Source organism: Ammospiza caudacuta, chromosome 2, assembly GCF_027887145.1.
Source record: "Ammospiza caudacuta isolate bAmmCau1 chromosome 2, bAmmCau1.pri, whole genome shotgun sequence".
In the NCBI taxonomy this organism is placed as follows: domain Eukaryota; kingdom Metazoa; phylum Chordata; class Aves; order Passeriformes; family Passerellidae; genus Ammospiza; species Ammospiza caudacuta.
In genome coordinates this window covers 32,748,868-32,772,335 of record NC_080594.1, presented here as the reverse complement: position 1 = coordinate 32,772,335, position 23,468 = coordinate 32,748,868, and the positions used below count along the sequence as shown (strand labels likewise).

Genomic DNA, 23,468 nt, shown 5'->3' with positions numbered 1-23,468 from the left:
ATTACTTACAATGCTGGGATAGCAGGGCAGTGTTATCAGGTTCACATTTTGTCTGGAAACCAGAAGAATAAGGTCGAGGGCTTTATTTGAGATGGGGAGTGAAAACAGTGAACGCAATGTATTCTAAAAATCTTGTGTTGCATGAGAATCACATTTATTAACAGAACAATTCAGTTAATACAATTTTAATTCTGAACTGGTTTTGTTTCCCTATCTGTGATTACTGATAGATAGTCAAAGGATTTGATTTTGTACAAATAGTCATTAGTCCCCTTAAAGATTAGGATGTACAGAATGGTATTGAAAGAGAGCATATGCTTCCAAAACATCAAAAGGTTTGGCTAAACATCTCTAATACATCATATAAAATTTATGCCAAGCTGAGACTCCTGACATGGACTGTACCGGTCTTATATAATTTGTTCTTACCCCTCAGGATATGAGAATTCTTCACTATATCACACCAGTAAATTATTAAGTTAGGAGAAGGAAATGCAAGAAGATACTGTTATGTAATAGGTTATGTCATCAGCGTATGCATACAGAGAACAGTTTCTTTAAAAGGAAGGGAATGAAATGGAAATCTCCAGAGAAGTTACAATCGACTGTTGTCACAGGATCAGCAGCTTTGGTGAGTCTGTTTCACTAGGAATGAGAGCTATGTCCTACTCAGTGCAATTTGGCCTGCTGTTTGTTGCTGATTTTGCCGCTTCTCATAGAATTCTTTTCTGTTGAAGTTTGATATTCTTTTGTTTCAGTTCATCTGCATTTGTTACTTGTTTATGGGACTGCTATCTATAACTTGGTCTTCAGACTGTATTTTTGCACGAACCGTTTTGCCTGCATGCACAAATTCTTAAGATGACATCTGTGTAATTTACTACATATTTCAAAGAGCTCAGAGTCGCACTCAGATTTCTCTGACTTAGAAAAGTAGCTAAAGTGCTGTAGTTTAGGCTGGTTTTTTATTATTATTTTAATTTTCCTTTGGCACTCCAAAAGTTTTTATTTGAAAAACTTTTATTTTACTTTATTTATTTATTTGCAAAAAAAAAAAGGAGCAACAGTAACACCTGCCATAGAAACCATGTTTTGACAAAGGTAAAGTTCACACTACATTGAAAAAATACTTGTATTTCGATTTGGATTTGGATCTGGATCAGGGTTTGTTAGGTGCAGGTGGTAAAGAAAAACACAAACTTAGTAGCTGTTGGTATTCAGTCACTTGTAAAGTGACTTAAAGAATGAGAGGGAAAGGTCACACTGAGCATAGGCTTAAGTTTTCTAAATGGATTCACACAGAAATAAACACTTAAGGAATTTCATAACTAAGCCTCTGCAAGTCTGGCTTAGTTATTCCTCCTGTCCAGCCCAGAAACCCTGGGCTCCATGCCTTAGCAGCTGACCCAGGACATGTGCTGGTCCCATCCTAGAGGCTGGAGCAGACAGTCGTCCGCTCCTGTTTTTAAGACCAGGGTGCCAGCACCCCAGGTGTGACAAGTTCTTGTGCCAAGTCCCCTCACACAGGTCTGAGCTGCAGCATGCCACACACTCATTTACTTGGTCCAGAGAGCTGTGGCTGCTCCAGTTGCTGTTGCTGAGGCCACACTTGCTTCAGCTCCTGTCCCCGATCTGCACCCAATCTGACTGCAATTGGGCCAAATTCACTCATGCCAGTCTCACCAGCTGCTGGCATCTCAAACTTACAGCACTCATGCGTGTGGGATAATGATATTTCATGGAAAGATAGTTAAGAAAGCATTTAATATGAAGATAGGACAAACTTAGTTTTCATGAAGGCTGTCCTTTTCCATCTATTTCCCTCATTAATCCTCCCCAGCCATCTTCCTTAATAAGTTTTGCATAGCTCCACAGACCTAGTTCAAATCCTTATGATCCTTGTTTCCCTCTTGGTAATAGTTACAAACTCCAAGCTGGCCCTCTCCAAAGCTGTGAATGTACTTTATTAATGGCCTGTCAAACAGTGACTGCAGACATTTGGTCTTTTGCATAATCTCTGCTCCCCATTGTCCCTGAGTCCTGGGTGGTTTTATTTCTGGCTTCCCATCTGCATTGGAAAGCTCCCTGACTGGATAACCTTAATAAAGGCAACACTTTCACCTTTCACATGCTCTTACATAACTCATTTTTATTTAGTGGGGGAAACAGCTTAGGAAGTTATGATGCTGCACTAAGTAACTGCTTTCCTAGATACAGAATTTTTCTTTTTCCCTCAACGAAAAGCTTTACAGATATCAGATGACAGGGGGAAAAAAAGCACTTGTCTGTGAAAAGAACTGTGGCCTATATTATCTGCTCCATTCCCCACAAACTTCTGTGCTTGCTGCTGCCTCAGGGTACAGCAGACAGTAGCTGTGACTCAGCTGAGGACATAGCTGTTGCCACAGCTGCTCAGTGCTCTGTTTCTCAAGGCAGTAACCCACAGCAGCAAAACCCTGGTTTTGTCCTTTCTACACTGTTAGTTCCTCCTTGCTTTTCTTGTGGCAAAGGCCCAGGACACACAAAAGGGCAGGGGGCAGGACCTCTCTACTTTGCACCCCTACAGATGTTCCAGGATCCTCAACAGCCCACAAACTCTTCCTGACTATGCTGTTGAGCAGCCTTAATTGGCACAAACTGAAACCCAGGAGGCTCCATCTGAACATCAGGAGGCACTTTTTTACCATGAGGGTGCCTGAGAACTGGAGGGAGTTGCCCAGAGGCTGCTGAGTCTCCATGCTTGGAGATACTCAAAAGCCATCTGAAAGTGGTCCTGAGCAACTGGCTCTAGAAGGCCCTGGTTGAGCAGGGAAGCTGGGCCAGATGACTTCCAGAGCTCCCTTCCAACCTCAGCCATTCTGTGATTCTGGATATAAAAGATCCTGGGTGTTAGCTATGCCAGTGGATGAAGGTTCATGAAGGTACAAAGACTGCAAGGAGTGCTGTTTATTTGTGGTGAGGTAACCAGCAATAATGGGTATGCTTGAAGAAAAATTATGTTAAATGTGAGGACAGCATAACAGTAATTCATATGAGGAATCATCTTCCAAGGCCTGCTAGAGAACTTCCTCTCTCAGATGCTGACACTTCACAAGATTGTCCCTGAAAGAGGTTGTGGAAATAATCCTCTTCAAAGTTGCAGGATGGTGATCTTGTCTCTAATTTTGTTAATTCGTCATTTCCATCCTTCTCTTCCTTCATCTCTCTCTGCCATGAGTACCCGTTCTTTCTGTGGTTCCCCACCCTTTCCAAATGGAGTGAAGAATGACACTGCCTGAGAGAGGAGGAGGAAACGTTACCTCCTGTTAATTTACTGAGCTGTCCCATTGCCAGGACAGCAGAGAGAGATTAAAGCAGGGAAGCAGACAGAACAGGAGGGGGCAGGGAGTCTCTGGTTACACTCTCCCTCTGTGTCTTTCCCTCACCAGTAACCTTCTCTCTCAGGGTGCTCTGAGGGACTTCAGCTGAAGCCTTGTGCCTGTTTCACTCCATGATTTTGCTGGGGAGGGCAGACAGGAGGACAGCCCTGAACAAGCCCTGCTCCACAGGACGTTGTCTCTGGGGATATGACTGGGGATGCCTCTCCAACGAAAGCGTTCCGATACCAAGAATCTCTGGTGAGTACGATACCTGCAGCAGCACAGAATGTTTCCTACGTGAGAGCTGGCTTCCCTCCTCTGCTTAAGGCACTGAAAACTTTCTTTGCGTACAAATATCCTTCCCTGTTTGCATTAGACAAACTCCCTGAGACATGTGCCCGAGCACATGCTCCAATAGTGGCTTCCTTCAAGAGAGAATGTGGCCATGTTCTCCTTGAATTCCTAATCCTCATGGGTGAAAAATTTACAACACCAGGCAGGTTAAAAAATGCTGGCATGAGTCAGAGCTGAGTCTGCAGAGCTACACAGAAATGCAGCTGCTGGTTGTGAATGGGTTTCTCTTATCAAGACAGCCACCGATAAGGCACTGAAGCCATTCCCTGCCCTTTGTTACAGCTCCCACAAGAAGCAGTTAGGATTCTGCCATAGTGGTGGCTACAGGCACTGTGAGAACATGGAGCACATTGCTCTATGGCATCCTTTGGGAACATCCCAGTGGGGTCTTGCACTGCTTTGTTGTAGGTATTTGGATGCAGGCTGTTGAGCCTCTTTCTGCTTTAGCTACTTTAAAGAGTTAAATGGCAGAAATGAGATTCGCTGCATGTCTGTGAGTCCTCACACTTTACTGGACAAGTGGAGGTAGCAGTTTGTCCTGTGCCTAAAAAGCTTCTTGCTTTGGTCCCTGAAGTGAGAATTAGCATCATACAATCCAGATTGCCTAATGAACACCATGAATGAAATCCCAGCCTTTAAAAATGAATAGCAGCCTCTTTGTGCCTGGGCATGCAAAGTTTTGGTAGCAGTGTTTAGAGAGAAGTAAGACTGTTGGGGCTGAGGAAAAAAAAAATTCTCATCTTCTCTGAGCTGCTGTAAAGAAAGATGGAGACTTTTTTACATTTTTCTTTCTGGCATTTCTTGACCACATCTGAGTAGTGTCTTGCACTGCTTTGTTTTATAAGTATTTGGATGCAGGGTGTTGCCACACATTCTGGTTTTTGTTTCTAGAGCACCTAGTTTAGTGAGAAGAAGGTATGGAGAAGGAAGGGATGGGCTTTGGGAGCAAGAGGCTGAGGTGAAGAACTAGAGAATGGCTTTTAGTAAAAAAATATTCTGCTGCTGAATATTGCTCGTGTGTATGACAGAGTACCTTAGAGATGAATGAGGACTGTATGATCTTCAATGTGACCATACAGCCCTTTTTGATTTGAAATCTTAATTTCAAATCCAGACTTACACAATGAATGTAAATTTCTTAGTGATCCACAGTAGGCACATCACAAGCACACACCCTCAACTCAACAGTGGTTTTTTAAGAATGCTATTTATCACATATCAAGTATTAACATTGCCAAAAGAGACAGTCAGTACAGTGGAAGGATTAGGATGTATTTCATCTCTCTTGGCCTGATTTTCTGCATTCAAATATAAAAAAGAAACATCCTCATGTCAGAAGTGAGTAGTATCAACAGTACAGCATTGAGGCTGAGCCTAATATAGAACAGAATGGGATTGCCATGACCTGTTTTATTGTTTGCACTATAAACAGACAAGTAATGATTGCATGAGGTACTGAACTGTTAGGAAATACTACAAACCCAAACAAAAGCAGCAGTAAGGAAGAGAGCATGAACCAGCACAAGATGCAGAAGAAGTGAGTATGCTATTTGGATAAAATGGCTATATTTCTTCTGCAGATATAACAAAGTCATGGATCTCTACAATTTTCAGTTTTAGGTTCTTGGTGTAAAACTAGACTAGTCAGAGTAAATAGACTAAGGAGAGTTTTCTCGAATGCCTGTGGGAAGACACAGCTAGCACCAGATTTCTTGAGTTCAAAGAGCATGATTTGTATAACTTGAGCTAAGGCAAATCTTTGACAAAATATTTGTCCATTAAAATAGCTATTTGTGAGAGAAAGACATACAGTGTATTGCATTATATTAATTTATTCATAAATTTATCCCATATATTTGCCTCTGAGAGCTTTTCTAGGCTTCTGTACAGGACAGGATTGTGTAATAAATTATGTCTGATTCCTTGAGTACCTGCTAAGGTAAATCCCAAATGATTAACTCTTTGTTGAACTCAAGTCATCCCCATCCCTGATAAGAGGGCAGCAATGCTAGGACCTGTTTCATTAGGGGTGACGCTAAAGTTAGGAATTCTTTGAGAATGACCATATATACCCAAGTCCTTAGGGATCATAGGCAGAGTAGCAGCTAGTTACTGGAGCAGCTATTTGCTGGATCCAATCCAATTCAGTGCTAAGAAGGCACTGAATCAGTAATCTCAATTGAAGATAAATTATTTCTCAAAACAAGCAAAATTAAGAGCATTTATAAGGATTATGTAGCAGATGAAAACAGGACTGTAATTCTGGATGTTGTTGCCTCAAGTGTTTTTGCCAGACACTCTCAGGACTTGAGTATCTTAGCAATTTACATCTTAAAATGCTATCTTTAGGAACAGGCTCCTCTCAAGTATCAGCATTACATCTGTTCACTCCATGTACTCAGTCATGTTGGTTCGTTCTTGTTTGGTGAGTGAACAGAAGCAGAGAGCACTTCTGAACTAATGCTGCATACATCAGTTTTCAGACATAAAGCTACCACTGCTCTCTAGGCATGCTGCTTGGTCATAAAGGACAGACAGTAGGTCATTGCCTGGCTCAAAGACTGTAGGAATGACTGCTGTTTTCCTCTGATTTAGAAAATCTATTGTAGTGTCACAATCCACAGCCAAAGTCACTTATGAAGCCTGTACATCTTGGGGTGAGGAGAGATGGTAGATGAGGCAGCTGCTGGTCAGCCTTCAAGGTCACAAACCATCTACAAGAGAGCGCTGATGAGTCAACTGACCATTTCTTGTCTCTAAACCCCTTCTATGATTGAAGTAGCTGTGTTTGTTTATATACTGTGGCCACCTTATAAATTTTTTCTGCTCCTGGCTTTTTTTTCTTTTTTTTTTTCCTTTTTTTTTCCATTTCCAATAATTTTTAACTATTTGTTTTCCAGGTGTTCATGCCTCTTAGTCACTTACTCTTTTACCATTCCCTTGTTGCTCTCGCATACCTTCTCACTGTTGTGCTCTGCTGGTCTCCTCAATTTGTTTCTCTGCTCCTCTTGCTCTCAGTACATATGAGGCCAAGTGTTAGGTTTCACAGCTGTGTTTTTCTCTGTGCCTTCCTCACATCACTGCCATTGGATTCTGTTCTAAAAATATCCCATGTGACCCTTTCCCTGTGCTGTCCCAAGGCAGAAGGGGGATTCTCCCCAGCTCCCCTCTCCTCTTTTTATTTTTGAAGATGTTGTCAATCATACAGAAAGTAATGTTAGAAGGCAGAAGAGACCTGGGAAACTGAGGTCATGAGAAAGATCACTTGTGCAGATTTGTATTGCCAGTTCCAAAGCTGCAGAGGACAAAAGATGCAGATGAACATGGGGCCAAGTTGTATGTGGCAAGATGTAGGGTTGTGACAATGACAATAGAAAAGAAAAAAAGGAATTCTTTCTTCAGTCCATTTCTGCATGGGAGAGATGTTCAGGGCAACCTTACCTGTTTAAAAGATGAGGATAGGAATTTTTGCTGGATTTTGCTGTGATTTTAAGCTCTGCTGTGAGAATAGCAGCTTCTTGAGGAAATTTTCTCATTTCCAGTTTGTATTGCTAGCAGGTCTGGTCTCTATCATTCTATTAATAATTGAAGTTTGCCTGCCAGTATTTTGGTTTTGTTGCCATCAAAGCAAAACCACAAGAATCACAGAATTATCTATAATGGAAGGGAACATTAGCAGCATCCAGTCCAGCCCCCTGCTTGGTTATGAATTTCCCTTGTTTCAGGTCATGGCTATTGGCTCTTGCATCTTCCTCATGCCTCTCAGAGGAGAGCCTGGTGCTGCCCTGCCTATACCCTCCCTCTGAGTGTATTGGCATTTGCTGTTTGCAAATCAGCCTCTTCTCTGGGGTGAATAAACCCTGCTCCTTCAGCTTCTCCAGTCAACCATCCAAGCAAGACTTCCTGAGGTGACACCCACAACTGCACACCTGTGCTGTATATTCCTGACTTAAACACATTTCCCATGGAGAAAGTTCAGTTCAACAGTAGCACATGCAACAGAAATGGTACCAAAGGCTTTACTTTGCCTGAGTGTTGCCCACATTGTCCTGGTTCTGGGTTATGGGAGCAGCTACAGGAACAGGTTGCCTGCAACACCACATTCTGGATTGCACCATCCTGGCAGGGAGGGCAAGGGGCCTTTTCTGCTACTTGCAGAATAGTATTTTTTAAAATTCATTTCCAAAATCATTCAGGTATTGGACTCTGTTGTGAAGGTGTCCAATACCTGAAGGTGAATTACAGTTTCCATGAATTGTACAGGTCTCCTGCCCAAAGAAATAAATTCCAAGGGCTGGCAGCATGCCAATCAGTCTACACATTGCCATTGATCTTGTGCTGTAAAAAGTAAAAAAACTTGTTCATGTGTAAATGGCACATGGGGCTATCCCCCATTTGTGTGAAACCTAATTGGGTAGTTGCATGCTATAAGCTTTTTTTATATGGACAAAGAAAATACATGTTTGCTTTGACATCTCGTGTGTGCTGCTTTGGCAATATAGCAGATTAAATTATTTCACGCAAGTTTGGGGTAGAGGGTACGTGTGTGGGAAGACCTTGTACAAAAATTCCTGACATTAAAAAAGACAGACCTGTTGCTAGTATAATTCTCAACAATGGCAGCAGAGGTGCAACTGGAGTACAGAGATTAGTGCCCCAGCTGTACAGCAGGTGGCATACAAAGTATGGTAGATGGGAAATATTTCATCAATACTGAAATGCACAGCAAATAAAACTCCTCAGGGTAAAGTCAACTACTGTTGTGAATCTCCACACAATCACAGCAGAGAATCTGGGCATGCAGAAGAGAAGCTGGCAGTAAACATGACATAAAAATAAGTTATTTTGTCAGTGTTTACTTTAGCAAAATAGCAGGGAGATTTTGCTGTCAGTATTGATGGAAGAGCTTCCATGTACCTGTATGATAAAATGATCACTGTTAACTTGTTAATGCAGAGGCAGGACAGACAGAAGTTTAATAGTGCTGAACACTACCTTCTTGGAACCTGCTTATCTTAAGTGTTCATATTTACTGTTAAGTAACATAGAATTTCTTGATGAAACCAGATTTCACTGCTGTTTCTTTGCATGGGAAGGCATATAATGTTTTTGTATTTGTTAATCACACAATTCTCAGTACTGAACATAGAGGCAGCAAAGAGATCCTCCACACATCGTGACTGCAACAAACACTTTGGTCTTTGGACCTTGATGAGGATGTAGTCAGAATTAAAGAAATTGCTCACATCTTTAAAATTCAGGCATTTATCTCTTCAACAAATTCCTGCCTCTTGGTGAAGAAATTGATTCTTACTCATTCTTCAGGGAACCAAGTGGCCGTTGGGATTGTTAGTCATCCACTTCTATGACGTATTTGTAAAAGGTCATGGATCAGCAATGTTTGCCCATCATCTATCAGCACTGAGGGTGGATTCTAGAAGCACATAAAAATACAAAGCGCCTTCATCTACTGCACAGTGCTATGGTGAGCGTCAGTGGCACCTAAACTTTTTCAAAGGAAGTCAAATACCTATAGCTCTAAAAACTCTGACAAACTACATGTAGTATGTTCTGATTTGGTGCCATGAGGAAACTACTTTGTGCACCCCCAAGTTTGTTTCAGATGGAAGTTTGTCCAACTAGTCTTACCTGTTCATATTCTGGCATACATATCCTTTGATTACATGTAAACTATTATAAGACTATAGATATCTATATCCTGAGACTTGGAGTTTCCCACATCTCTACTGGGACACTGAAGAGGAGAGAATTTGCCTGAAGACCAGTCACAGAGGCTGATAAAGTATTTAACTGTGAGGAGGAACACACTGCTTTTAACAGCTACAGAAAAATAACTATCCATTTTTGAGTGTGTGGTCAGCCAGAACTGCTCGCAGTCCTGCAAACAGATTTCAGAATTAGATGATGCTTTCTTCAGACCATTGCAAGAGGTCATGTTCATAGTCCCTGGAAGCAAACCTGCTGCAGCAGTAAGAGCAGGGCACAAGCAATCCTGAAGGCTTCTGGAGTGCATTGCCAAGAAGTTCATAACAAGATAATCAAAGAGACAACAAGAGGAGGTGCTCTGCTGGACCTGATACTTGAAAAGGAGGAAAGACAGGTTAGGGATGTGAACATCCAGGACAGCTTCTGCATCTGAGGAGGGAGGAGGGCTCAAAGTAAGGTTTCAAACCTTGAGTTCAGGAGAAAAGTCTTTGACTCTTCGGGGATCTTATTGGAAGGATCCCATCGGAAATGGCCCTGAAGGGAAGAGGGGTATGAGAGAGCTGGTTGTTGTACAGGGATCATCTCCTCCAAGCTCAGGAATGATCCATCCTTATGAACAGGAAATCAAGCAAAGGCAGGAGGTCTGCATGAATTAGGAAGGAGATCCTGACAAATCTCAGACAAGTGACCTGGGAGGACTCTAGGGACACCAGCCATGTGTTAAAGGATGAGATTAAGAAAACCAAAGCTCATCTGGAGTTTAATCTGGTGAGGGACACAAAGGGCAACAAGAAAGGCTTCTACAGGTGTATCAGCAGCAAAATTGAGGCAATGGAAAATGTGGGCCCTCTTCTAAAGAATCAAGGCAAATTGATTCTAAAGAAGATGATGGAGAGCAAGGACTCTCACTTGAGGAGGACAAGGTCAGAGAACATTTAAACAAACTGGGAATGCACAGATCCATGGAACCTGATGGGATGCACCCACCAGCATGAGGGAGTTGGTCAATCTCATTGCAAGGCCACTCTCTATTTAATCTTTCAAAGCTCATAGGGATTCAGAATGGTAACTGAGGACAGGAAGAAAACAAATGTCACTTCCATCTTCAAAAGGAGCAAGAAGTCCAGCAAACTGCAGGCTGACCCACTTCAGCTCAATCCCCATAAAAGTGATAGAGCAAGACTTCTTGGGAACCATTTCCAAACACATGAAGGACAGACTCCCCAACATGATTGGGAGTGGCCAGCATGGCATTGTGAAGGGAAAATCACATTTAACCAACATACAGTTCAGTGGCCAGTTGAGACAGCCTGGTGGATGAAGGAAGAGAAGTGGATTATGGTTATCTTTACTTTAGCAATGCTTTTGTCTCCCATCACATCCTCATAGTGAGCTGATTAAGTACAGGCTGGACAAGTGGACCTTGCAGTGGATTGAAAATTGGCTGAACTGCAGGGCTCCAAAGGTTATGATCAGCAGCACATCCTTCTGCTTAGCTGTGATGAGGCTAAACCTGGAGTCCTGTGCCCAGGTCTGAGCTCCCCAGTTCATAAAACCCATGGAGTTTCTGGAGATGGTTCTACAAAAGGCCACAGTGATGATGAAAGGATGGGAGCATCTCACATCTGAGGAAAGGCTGAAAGAGCTGGGATTGTTCAGCAAAGGCTTGGGGGAGGTCTCATTATCTGATGGTAGACTGAAGATGGTGGAGCCATTCTCTTCTCAGCAGAGCTCAGTCACAGGACAAGACAGAATGGGCACAAATTGAAACACAGGAATTTCTGTCTGAACATAAAGAGGCTTTTGCATGACTGAGCACTGCCACAGGTTTGCCTGGTGTGATTGTTGCATCCTTGAAGGCATCCAAAAGCTGTGTGGACACAGCCCAAGGCAACTTTAGCCTGCTGACACAGCTTAAACATGGTATTGGACAAGACAGCGGGTGTCCCATCCAAAGCCCAAACATTCTGTAATTCTGTGATTAACTTAAGTACTCAGAGGAACAGCAGTGCAAATTACCTACTGGTCTACAAGATTATTGTCTTCTAAATATGACACAGAATGTATTTTTAATTCTTTGTCTGTAATGAACTCTCTTATCTACCCTTGCTGTTAAATGACTCACACAAAACTGTCATTTACTTCTATTACAGAAAAGCAAATTAAAACTGTTTGCCTGCATCTAAATTCCAAGGAGTTTGACTTCAATAGAGCAAGGCCCTACTTCCTGAGATACAGCCAAATTAACCTTCTCAGTTAATTTTCTTCATACCGCTCAATATTTTCCAGACCTCATTGTCCTTTCCAGCTTGGGAGGTTATAGTCCATTTAACTGTTCCTCATACAGCAACTATTCCATAATTTGACCATCCACTAAAAGTCTCCCAGTTCTACTGTATTAATTTTGAGACTTACGTAGGGAAAGAGAAAACAAACATTGTTCAGATGTACTTGCACATTGTATTTTATTAGGTATTATTATCCTGCTTCTTAAACATAGTTCTAAATAAATGCTAAAGAGGTCATTATGATAATTCAGTGTAACCCCAAGGTCTTATTCTTACATATTGAGAGCTTACATAGTTGAACAGTTCTTGTGTATGCAAAGCTAGAATGCCTGTTCCTCCTTAATCACTTCAGATTTATTGTGACTTTTCATCTGTAATTTTATTGCTCAATCATCCTGTTAAAGCCCTGTACAATTCTTCAGCCAGTCTGTTTTTATTCCTCTGAATAGCTTACTAGCACCCTGTGAGCCCTTATCCAGACCAGAGAGGTATTTGATATTAATTCTTCTTGGCATCGAGTTTGTTATCAACCGTAGGGGACATGGTACTGAGGGCAGGCTGCTTTTAGTTCCAATTCCATATAAAAATAAGGCATGTTGGAAACCTTGTTTCCATTAGTTTGAAGTCCATAATGCTCCAGGCTCAAAGGGCAAAAGAGCTGCAGGTTCACCTAAGCTTTCCAGGAATGGGAAAGGCAAAAGCAGGATTAAACACATGGCAGCTATGCAACAGGGTAGTGGCAGAAGAAACAGTCAGCGTGGTGTAGGATCTTTATTCCAGGGATTCATGGAAATCTTACTCTTGGGAAGATGAAGCCAGGGCTAAATAAATTTCTCTAGCCTACACATGTGTTTTAGTGCTGCATGTGAGCATGTACATTTTGGATGATATGATCTATTGACGGCCACGCGAACAGCTTTGTTCTTAAATGCTGCTTCCCTATGTGACCTGCAGTGAACTCACTCAGAGCACAACTCTGAGCACTTAACTGCATGAAGACATGAGTGTTTTCGATTGGTTTACCTTTCACAATGCTCAGACAGACATATCAGAGCTGGTGCAAGGAAGGGAATATGACCATCCTTTCTTCATGGCACTCAGTTTTGAGACAGCTGTAACAGTTCAGGCCAATGCTGAAAAATCTTGAGTCTCTGTGTGTTCTCTCTTCTTTAATCTAGATGTATTTCAGAAGCAGTACCAACTACTCTTATGCCATGACCCTGGAAAATATATTTTTTTTTTCCTTATAACTGCCTCATACCAAAAGATAAAAGAACTAGACTTGACACTTTGTCTGGAAATGTGGAGCAAGGGAGACTAAGAAGGTCAGGGCCTGATGCATCACTGGCTTTTGATTAGGCAGGTGCACAGTGTGACAGGCAGCCTTTTCTGCGCAGAGCTCAGGTACAGCATGGTGCTCCACTAATAGCCCCTCAATGCAAGCCTCAGAAAGAGTCAGAATACCTACAAGGAGTAGTCCTTCCCCTTGTGACTCCTCACTCCCCACTAGTTCTAGCCCTGCGCGGCCATATGTTATCTTTATTCTCTTTTACTCTTCCATCACTGGGGGAAACTACTTGCATGCTATGTAGCAAATAAGTAGTGTAATAATAGTGTAGTAGATTAATAGAATATGCTAAGATATCCTTTCCAAATTCTTCCACAAAGTTTTTTCACTCTCAGAACCTCTAGTGGTTTCTGCTTCCAACCCGACTCTTTTTTCTATGTGTAGGCTTCTCTTTTCTTCTTTCCACTTTTCCAGATCAGTGTGTTTGGTCCTGTAGTAAATGGATGTTCTTTAAAGAGAATGAACTATCACCATCTGATGATTTTTTGCTACTGCATATGGAGGACTGAAACAACTGATTCCATAACAATACTTCAGCTGAACCTGATACCACGATTCAGCTTCTTAGCTGAAACCACTACTTATTTCATGGTGACCACAATGTGCTTGGAGTTCAATAACCCCACAGAAACAGCAAAGGTCAAAACATAGACTAGAATGGATCAAATGGAGAGCCACATTAAAACAAAGAAGCTTTTTGACCTATTAAGAGAAGTGTTCAAAAAAGTGAAACATTTCCAGAAGATATGAAGGTTACTGAAAGACGCTATACTGGTATCTAAAGAGAACAAGTCCACACAAAAAGGCCTCAGTCCTTCTTTAGTCTGCTTCAGATCCTTCACATGAATGCTGTCCCCTGCCAGGATGCAGGTGATATGCTTATTATAGGGTTAGAGGGTGTACTAGGAATCCTTTAGGGAGTGCTGACCTCCTGCCTTCTCATTTATATCTGCCTCTTATTTCCAATGCAACTCTGTAAGAAAAATTCAAAGCTGGGTCCAGACCCTCCTGTGGACAGACCGTGGACTGCAGAGGAAGGCATCTTGATAACAATGACATTTCAGACCTGGTATCAGAACACAGATATTGAAGACGTTAATGCACTTCTAAGCAGATCTGAATGCTCAGCAGCTGATTCAGGGCAATGATCATGTTCCCCAGCACACAAGACTATAGGTCAAGGGAGGACAGGTCTGTAATGATCAGTGTAGCAAAGCTCAGTATGAAACTGTATAGACAGATGTCTGTTCATGGTCCTGCCAGAAAGCACAGTTAGACTGGTGAGGATCTCCTGCAGGAAGACAATGGAGAACCCTCCTGCCCAGAGCAAGGAGATTACCTTGCCCCTACAGAGACCTCACTGCCATCCCATGGGATTTAATGATGGCATTTGTAGCAGTTTTATTTGGAGGGAGAGGGAAGGAGGGTAAGGACCTGTTGGCTGGCAGTGGTGGAGGCACTGGGGCCAGCCTGTGCTTTCTACCAGAAAGTTCTGTAGCCAGAACTGTGGTCCCTGTGGTACAGGGAAGCACCACAGCAATACCCTCTGCATCCCTCTCCTCTTTGATGAAGAGCAGGTTGAAAGCTGCCATGGCAAGGGTCAGCTGCATCTTCTTCCCAGAGCAGTGAGTCTTCAGCATGTGGCATAGCTTGTCTGTCAGCAGGATGGGTCTGAGGAGCCTGCAGACTTGTGTGAGCTTGTGGTCCTCATGGTGCCCAAAAACCAGTGGTCTAGAGCATTTCTGTCCTTCTCCCCCTAAGTAAATGTCCCCAGCCCAGCCAGTGCACCTGCCAGAGAGCAGTGCACCTGCCAGAGAGCAACAACTCTCCTCCTGATGCAAGAAAACCCAGAAGAGTGAGTGAGTGGGATTTGAAACATTTCACAAAGTCCATCTCTACTTTTTTTTTCTTTTTTTTTTTTTTCTTTTGTTACTGACTCATTCCTTTCAAAATAAACTATAAACATAATATAGAATAGAATCTGGCTCTGATATAGACAAGAAAAATTTTATATACACCCCAGACCAAGGGCAGTGCTTGAACAGGATACCACAAGTAGTCTTAAGCATTGCTGCTGTTTCTGAACACCTAATAATGCAAGAGAAGGACTGTGAGCAATGGTCTTAAACAAACACAACATCCAAAAGTCTTTCATTTCTCCTGAACAGTCCGAGTTTAACAGCTTGTAGAACTAATTTCAGCTCCCAACATAAGTGAAAGTAAGAATAGTTTCCACCATTTCTTCTCAGCACCTTCCTCTTCATTGGACCATTATCTCTGCACCATTCCTGACCTTGGTCAATAGTTTCCAGCGTCAACCTATAGCCCCTTACTGGACTCCTGTTCCAGGGCTAATATTTTTAGATGTCATGGACATTATATGCCAGCCCTGGGACCCAATGCCACTTATGGGGAATGTCCTGCAATTTCTTCTGCTGATTTATCTTAATATCCTGGACTTTATATACTAAGCTACCTGTCTCTTTGGCGCTTGGAGATTGTATCCCCTCATGGCCCTGGTGTACTTCTTGCACCATTTTTCCCTTTGTGACAATCTAAATTGGCTCTTGCTAATAGGTGTGCAGCAGCTCTAGTTTATAAAGCTTGACAGAGAAAAGACTTTTTGCAGCCTTCAGGCCAAAGAGTGGCCCAGTACTTGAACCTGGATGCACATGGTTGATGCAGTTCTTTTTCCCTTCCCCCAGCACCTTCCTGCAAGTCAAAGCAAGGGGCTAGAAGACAGAAGAGGGAGAGAGTCCAGTGAATGTCATGCTGACTCTCACTCTCATCCCTGTATCAGCAGCCAGTGATAACAGCAAAGGTTATTGCTGCAGGGGAATTTCTTTGCCTTCATTTGGGATGGATTCATTATTCAGGCTGCCAAGAGAAACACTATCTTTCCTCTGTTTACCTTAGTCTTTATCTCATATTACCACCAGGGATTGTTTCATGGAAAACAGGCAAGACCCCTGCTGTGCTGGAGAGTTAGGTTTTTTTTTTATGGGTATCTGCATTTAGATGGGGGAAAGAGAAGGGGAAGGTTAGTCAAAACTTTTCAGGATTTACAGCTGTCCTTGTAAATAAGTATATTAAAAAATCTTCAATGCTAGTGATAACACATCTGTGCTACAGCCCTTCTGTTGACATCCTGTATCTCAGTTGTCTGAGATGGGACAGGACAAGCCAGAGCTGCCAACAACTTGTACTCAGCAACCATGGCTCATGCAAGCACTTCATAGCATTTGCTCTAACCATGTCAAGAGTCTGAAATGTAAGCAAGAGCCAAGTGTTACATAGAAAATTTTTATGGTGGATGAGAGCTCTGTTGCAATCAGAAAAGACAGTCCCTTTTCTCATTTCTAGGTGTATTCCTCATCCCTTTTTTACTGACATTCATGTGGTCATGCATCAGCAGGAATGAAGAGCTGAGCTGGCTGAAAATTAATTTTTTCCTTGCATCAAGCTTCTTGATCACTAGTTCCAGTACATAAAAAAATTAGGACTGTCCTTTTCAACAAGTCTGCTCCTCAAGTGCCCCAAACTAGGCAATGTGATCAGTCTCATAGAGATCCATAGATCACAGGGCTTCAGTGAAATTGCTTTTCAGGCATTTGAAAGTGGAACATATATCAGGAAAAAGAAATTATTTTTCTTGCATATCTCTAATCCTAGCCATGACCTGCTGCAGGTACTCTGTCCATATTCATGGTTCCTTCTTCTTGACCAACCTCAGCTCATGCACACCACAAACATGTCCTTGAAACTTTCCCAAAAATCTTCCCTTCACAAGCCAGTTCCTCCTCCTAAACCTTTCAACTATGGCCACACATCTTCATAGTTGGCCATATTTTACATAAGAATCATCATTCTGTTGTTGAAATTAGCCAAACCAGCTCAGCACAGCTCATCAGTGCACTTTCTTTCCACCCTCGTGGTGTTGGTCAGGCTGTGAGTCACAGCATGACTGACAGATCTAATGGGCAATTATTCATTTTACCTGTGCAACAAGCAATCCACAGGGAGAAGGGGAAGAAAGGCACAAGCTACAATTTCTCTGTGCTGGAATAATAACAAATTTACTAGCTTAGAGGTATCCTTAATAAGTTTTGATCATTAAAGAAAAGTCTGTATTTCCTAGATGTTCCTTGGTCCTTTCTGCTAAAAATATCTTCAAGCTGACTACATCAGAGAATGTTTGTGATGCAAAATTATTCTCCTAGAAAATAAGAAATCCACTGAATCTACTTCAATCAGTTAACTGAGTGTTTGCTAGTTCTCACTGTACTTTAGCTGCTTTTGGATGCACAATCCAGTCAGAAAAAGTTTTCTCCTTCTAAGCAGTCTAATATTACTTTTTTGTAATTGCTTTTTTTCTTCTTTTGGTACTTGCATGCACACTGTGCCTATTTGATTTGTTCTTGGTTTATCCTAAGACAAGACATTCACTTTTCTACCTCACCAGTAATACACCTCTTTATTTGGAAAGCCTTTTGGCAGATGAAAAGAAGAAATTATTTAATAGAAGCTACGGGGTGCTGTAGGATAGAGAATCACCAAGGGAATTGAGGGCTGCAATTTTAGAAGGGGGCAGCTGTAAGGGAGGAGGCATCCAACCTGTGGAGATATGGAAACAATCTCCTAGGCAATAGAGTGTAAGCACAAAATTTTAGCAGCTCAGAAGGTCATCAACTTAATTGCAACCAAGGTCATAGTGGGTTAGGGAGAGTTGTGTGTAGACTATGTATTTATTTCTGTGCTTTCTGACTTCCATGCTTGAAGTTTTCTCTATTTAAAATAATCAAATAATCTTATTTTTATTCTACTAAAGGCTGTTCTGTATTGAGTTTTGAAGCCTGATGGTGTTTACCTGAGAGCTCATCAGGACAGTCAGATTCACTTTAAAGTTCTGAATGAGTTTGGATCCATTTATAAAACCAAATTTTGTTGTCTTCTCTTTAATCTGAGTTTCTGTCTTGTTCTTATTGCTGGGTTTAAGTCTCCCTGCTGGTTATTTTTGCTCTCAGTTCCAACCTGTGACCACATTGTGATTTAGGACAATACAACCTCGAGTTAAAAAGTAATTTACCTTAGATGGTGTCATCAACATGGACATGTGCTCTGTGATGACTGTCACAGTCAGGTTGGTTCTGGAACTGGGACATAACCCTGCCCCTTTAAAGCTCATTTGGTTTTTGCCAAGTCATGGCATATCATATCGTCATATCATGTCATATTGCACTGCCATCCTGCCCTATCCTGATCTGTTCAAATTCCTTCCAAATTCCTCTACTCCAACATCTGCTTCAATGGCTCCTTCATGTCTTTGTGTTCCTGTAAGTATTTATCTGATGCCAGTTGTGAGATTTTTTTCCCCCATTCTGCCTCTTTCTTCTTGAGTTATCAAAAGCTGATGATTTTCAAAATCTGCCCTGTTTCTGTCAATTCTGCTCTACTCAGTCTAGTATTAGTCAGTACATGTCCACTTGAATATCATCATATTATCTTGTTATTTTTCCATAATGAAAGCACTTAAACTTTCTGGTCTTTTTCTTTTGAGTTTTTGCTGTGAACTCAACCCTTCTTTCAAGTGTCCTCTGAGAGTTCTCTGCCATTGTCTCTCCATATCCAGCCTGACTTACTATGTGCCCTGCACAGCCTAAATTTCTATCTTTTGCTGCTGTTCAAGCCTCGGTCCATGATCTATTTCTTTCTTTTAGTATAAAAGCTGCCTTTTCTTCCAATCTCCCTCCCTCATCCCAGCCCTTTTCACAGCATTCTTTCTCTCCCAAAGCTCTAATTGCCTCCTGTAGCTCTTTGAAGCCTCTATGGTTATCTTGTCTAATAAAATGTCCTAGTCAAGAGCTTTGTTCTCATCTAGAAGCCATTGCCTTTTCTAACATCTACTGAAGTCTTTTTCCTGCTTTTTTCACTCTTTTTTGCTCCATCTAAAGGTATTGCTTGAAGCAAAATATTCTTGCTGTATCTTCCTGTCCAGGTTCTCATCCCCTGATGCCCTCTGGAGCTTTGTCTTTTATTGCCTTTGTGTTTCTCTCTTAGAGACCCTGTTAGTGTTAAGTAGTAATCCCTTTGTCACCTTTCTCCTCTTCCTCCTTTAAAACTCCCTTCTTCATCTTTATAGTTTCTTTTGTCCCATAGACTATCTTTTCTATTATGTTCTTTGCAGACTTATGGACCTCTTGGGCTGGGCTTTCTCAAGCACAGAATATTATTTTTTTTCTTTGTTGTTAAATGCCTGTTTCTAATCTGCATGCAGGGTTCTCTGTAACAATAACTCTGCCTCAGCAAATTCCATTCCTATCAGTGTGGGGTGGCAGAGGGCTCTGCATCACCATCTGCTATAATGTCTGTGTACGCAGGGTTGAAAAAATAGATGTGGTGTTTCACTCCAGAGGAGGCTGCAGTCTGCTGGTGGGCTGCAAGGCTTGTGTACAGGGAGGTCATGAAGTGGTCTAGATCTTTCAGAACAAGCCAAAAAAAGCTCTAGCATAAACACAAGCCTCAGAAGTTGGTATGATGTCTGATAATTGCGTGGGCAGGGCATAGGGAACATTAAGATTGTCACTGCTGATAAATAGTACTTGGATTATTTCAGGTTATAAATCTCCTGGGACCAGACCATGGGAGAAGTGTGAGTCTTCAGACATCCTTACCTCCCTCCCCACCAGCCTCTCAGAGCTTTCACCAGCCTTTCAGAGCTTTCTAATGCCATCAAAGCATTAGGATGAGAAGGCTAGGAATTGTATTTCTGCATCCTGAAAAGCATTAAGGAGAAATAAATTAATGCAGAGAAAGGCAGACCTGAGGGAAAACTAAGAAGAGGAGTGAGAAAAATAGAAGCCTGACTGGAAAAGAGATCCATCTCAGTTGACAGCTCTTCCAGTTTCTATTCTTTTCTTTATTGTCATTTAATACCCTAATTTGGACTGTAGCTGTATTTTCATTCATCACAAACATCTTTTCTTGAAGCACATTTTGGAGTCTCACTAGGGCCTGTAAAATGCAATGGACAAAAAAAAAAAAAACATGGTGTATGAGCAGGTCGTGTAACTTTACTCTTGCATGCCATGGGGAGGTCTAGAAACTTTTGTGAGCCTTTTCCAGAGGCTTAGGTGCACTTGAGGAGTCCAGCCATGTGTGCAGGTCATCTGTGTTTGTGGCTAGTGCAAGATGGTTAAGATGTGTTATTTTTACGTCTTCCTCCAGCTCTGTGCTAATCTCCTGAGTGTGCTGGTAACCTCTGAAGCAACAGAAATGCTCCATTGGTGAGTCCTGGTGGAAGTGCAGAACAAGGTCTGGGGAATAGAAAGCAAAACAGAGAGACAGTAAAGAAAATATATAACAAAGAGCTGTGGCAGGAGATTGCAGGAGGAGTGATAGGGGAGATTTGACAGCAGTTGCTGGGCAGCAGCAGTGCAGAAAGGCAGATTTTTTTCAAGGTATTCTCTATATTCTTTGTTTGTGTTTTTATCTGCAGATCTGAAAACATGGAAAAGATTATGAGTAAAGCCAGAATTTTACTTTTCTTTAGGTCAGCTGTGCCAGCTGGAGAAAGTGGACAAATTGGTGGGTCTACAAGTTCTTCTGAGAGTGAAATAGAAGCAAATTGAAATCTCAGAGCAAATACAAGTTGAGAGTAGCTGCTTTGAATTTAACTAAAGTAGTGTCAGTGAGGCTGGAGGCTGTGACAGAGATTATTGGTACCTTGTGAAATAGCAAGGATTGTTAAAAATTTCCATAGAGCTGACAAAGCATTTTCACCTCCAAGGGGAAAGAGGTTGATTTATAAGCTCAGTAGCATGGTAAGATTAGTGTTCAGGACACAGGAAATATTGTAACATAAATCCAGAATCTCCAAAGATTGCATATATTTTGTAAAGCACTGAAATGACGAATTTCAGTTCTCATTGTTTCCTTGTTGGACAATATCTGGGTACAGAGACTAGAGGCTGTGACTCTGTTTGATGAGAAGTGGGAATTAGTTGAATATGAGGTTCTTAGCTGCAGACGAGCCAGGTCTTCCCTAGTGCATAGGCGCCACCATGCACACAGTGATTGCTCAGGATCAGCTGTGTAGTTGCAGCACTGCCATGCACTGACTGAGGTGTGTTACACTATGGGAAGCACAAGGAGGGGCTCAGGGGGTTTGTAGGATGTCTTCCTAGTGAGGACAGTAAAGGTTTCTTCTTCAAGTAGCATCTGGAGTCACTTGGTTGGCCTTGAGGTCCTTCGTGCTTTTATTGATGAGGTGAGTGAGGCTGGGACCAGTTAGGAAGCTGAGAGGGAAAAAAAGCTTTTTCCAGTTCTTGGAAAAAGCCTTTCAGGGTAGAATCATCCTATTTTGAGCTATTACTATATCATTGTTTCCCTGGAAATTCCACAAGAGTATCATGCAAGACAGGCAGTAGAGTTTGATTAGCTGGCAGTAGAGGGTTCATATTTATACTGCAGCAATTTCTAATGTGCCATTCTTGTGCCTCTTGAAAACAAGAGCTAGAGGAGTGCACTTTCAGCTAAAGGTTCTCATTTGTTTTCTGCAGTGTCTCTGATGAGTGTTCTCCTTCAGTGCATATAATAGTGGCTGAAGATCTGGTGCTGTATTACAGCTTTGATATTTGCTAGGCTCTACTGTGTTCAGTTTTTAGGCTTCCTATACATGATGTACCCTATATTTTAGAAATTTTTTATATTTTATACACTATATAGATTGTGCTATGTATAATTTTTTAATATAAGTCATAATGACAATGGCCTTCCAAAAGCATCTTAATAGGTTTGGAGCAATTAATACCTTTTTGATGGTAACCTGTAAGGGCAACCAAATGTTTTTCTCTGATTTCCTAGAAACAGTCGCTTAGAAACTCTTCTTTAAGGTGATTCATTTCAAGTTTTGTCCTGCCTATGGGACACAGTCTTTCTCCAGAAGATAGTGCTTGTTGACAGTAAAGTGAGTGCTGGTGAGAATGAAACAGGAGAGCCTGTAAATTTTTGGGGCAGCACTAATATTGCTTTTGTAAATATTCAGTACATTTAATGCTTGCCTGGCCAGATACCAGTTGTAGATTGCACACACTAACCCTATCCATGTGGATATTACTGCTAATGGATATCTATATCTTAGCAGGAGCATGGAGAAGGTGGTTTGTGCAAGAAATGAAGTGTGTCTTCCTCATAGAGACTTTCTTTCTACCTTACTCTCTAGGACCATGCAGACTAAAAAAAAAAAAAAAAAAAAAAAAAAAAACAAAAAGCAAAAGAAGAAATGTTTTACAAGAGTCTGCAAAATGAAATAATAAGACCACTGTTCTGGGCCCAAAAAGGGGTGTTTTGCCCTTCTCTCTACCCCATCCTGCCTGCAAATCTCTTACTCAGTATGAGTAGCTTGGCATATGAGGTCTTTTTTCTTGTATACAGCTTCTGGGACCTTGAACTCTCTGCTCCTCCCTAATTAATAGCCTCCACAAGAAATATGGTTCCAGGCAGCACTCTGACAGTACTGGGAGGTGTCTCTAGGCCAAGTTGCTTTAACATGCTTCTCATTCCTGTTACTGGCTGGTAGCTCACTGGTGTTGGCTGAGCTTGTTGCTTCTCTCCGTGGCTGAGAAACAAGTGGCAGAGTGGAGAGGAGAAGCTGTTGAATGCTCTACTCTGTGGAAAAGTGAGCATCAAGAAGAATTAAATTTCTGCATACACCTATAATTGAGTACCCACAAAGCAGTTTGGTGACGTGCTTTGAAGAGCAAAGTATTCCCCATAAGAACATCTGGGAAAGCTGAGATTAGACTGTAATGTTCAGCTTTACAGGGATGTCTGACTTTTCCATTAGGGCTTGCTGCTGTGAACTGTATGCTTAGAAAAATTGTCTTGGGACACTGAGTGAACACTCATCTCGTTCCATCTCACCATGGCTGCTGGCTTCTTTATGGTTGTTGCTCAGTCTTTAGGGCACCTGGTGTCTGGGGAGAAAATGAGGAAGCCCACTGACCTTTGTTCTCATTGCAAACAGAGCGCATGGGATGGGGAGCTGTGAAAGAAGAGATATCCTGGATAATAATTTCTGCTTCCACCTCTCTGCTTTCTGTTTGTGTGCTCGTAGCTCTGTCACACCACCTCCTTCCCCTTGCCCCCTCCCTCTCCTTCAGGAGTTCTCCTCTTGCTCACACCTGATATTCAATCCCAGCAGAGTTATTGCCTTTTGCTGAGATCAGACACGGCACTGGGGAATCATGTGGCTGAGGAAGGTTGCTATAAATATAGTTGAACCTTTTGGGCAGGAAGGGAAGAAAGCGAGAGAGGCACAAGGAGGAGGAGGAGGAGCAGGGGCAGAGAGAAAGAGAGTGCAGGAACAGGACAAGGTGGAGTGGTCTGAGGAGA

At 42.0% G+C, this 23,468-nt stretch overlaps 1 protein-coding gene across 1 annotated transcript in view; it reads left to right on the top strand.

Moving 5' to 3' along the window:
• The first annotated feature begins 3,566 nt into the window (after positions 1-3,566).
• Positions 3,567-23,468, top strand: part of CLCN1 (chloride voltage-gated channel 1) — a 57,351-nt gene continuing 37,449 nt past the window's right edge. The window contains exon 1 of the mRNA XM_058825559.1: positions 3,567-3,617. Coding sequence (XP_058681542.1) covers positions 3,567-3,617 — 51 coding nt within the window. The remainder of the gene's footprint in view (positions 3,618-23,468) is intronic.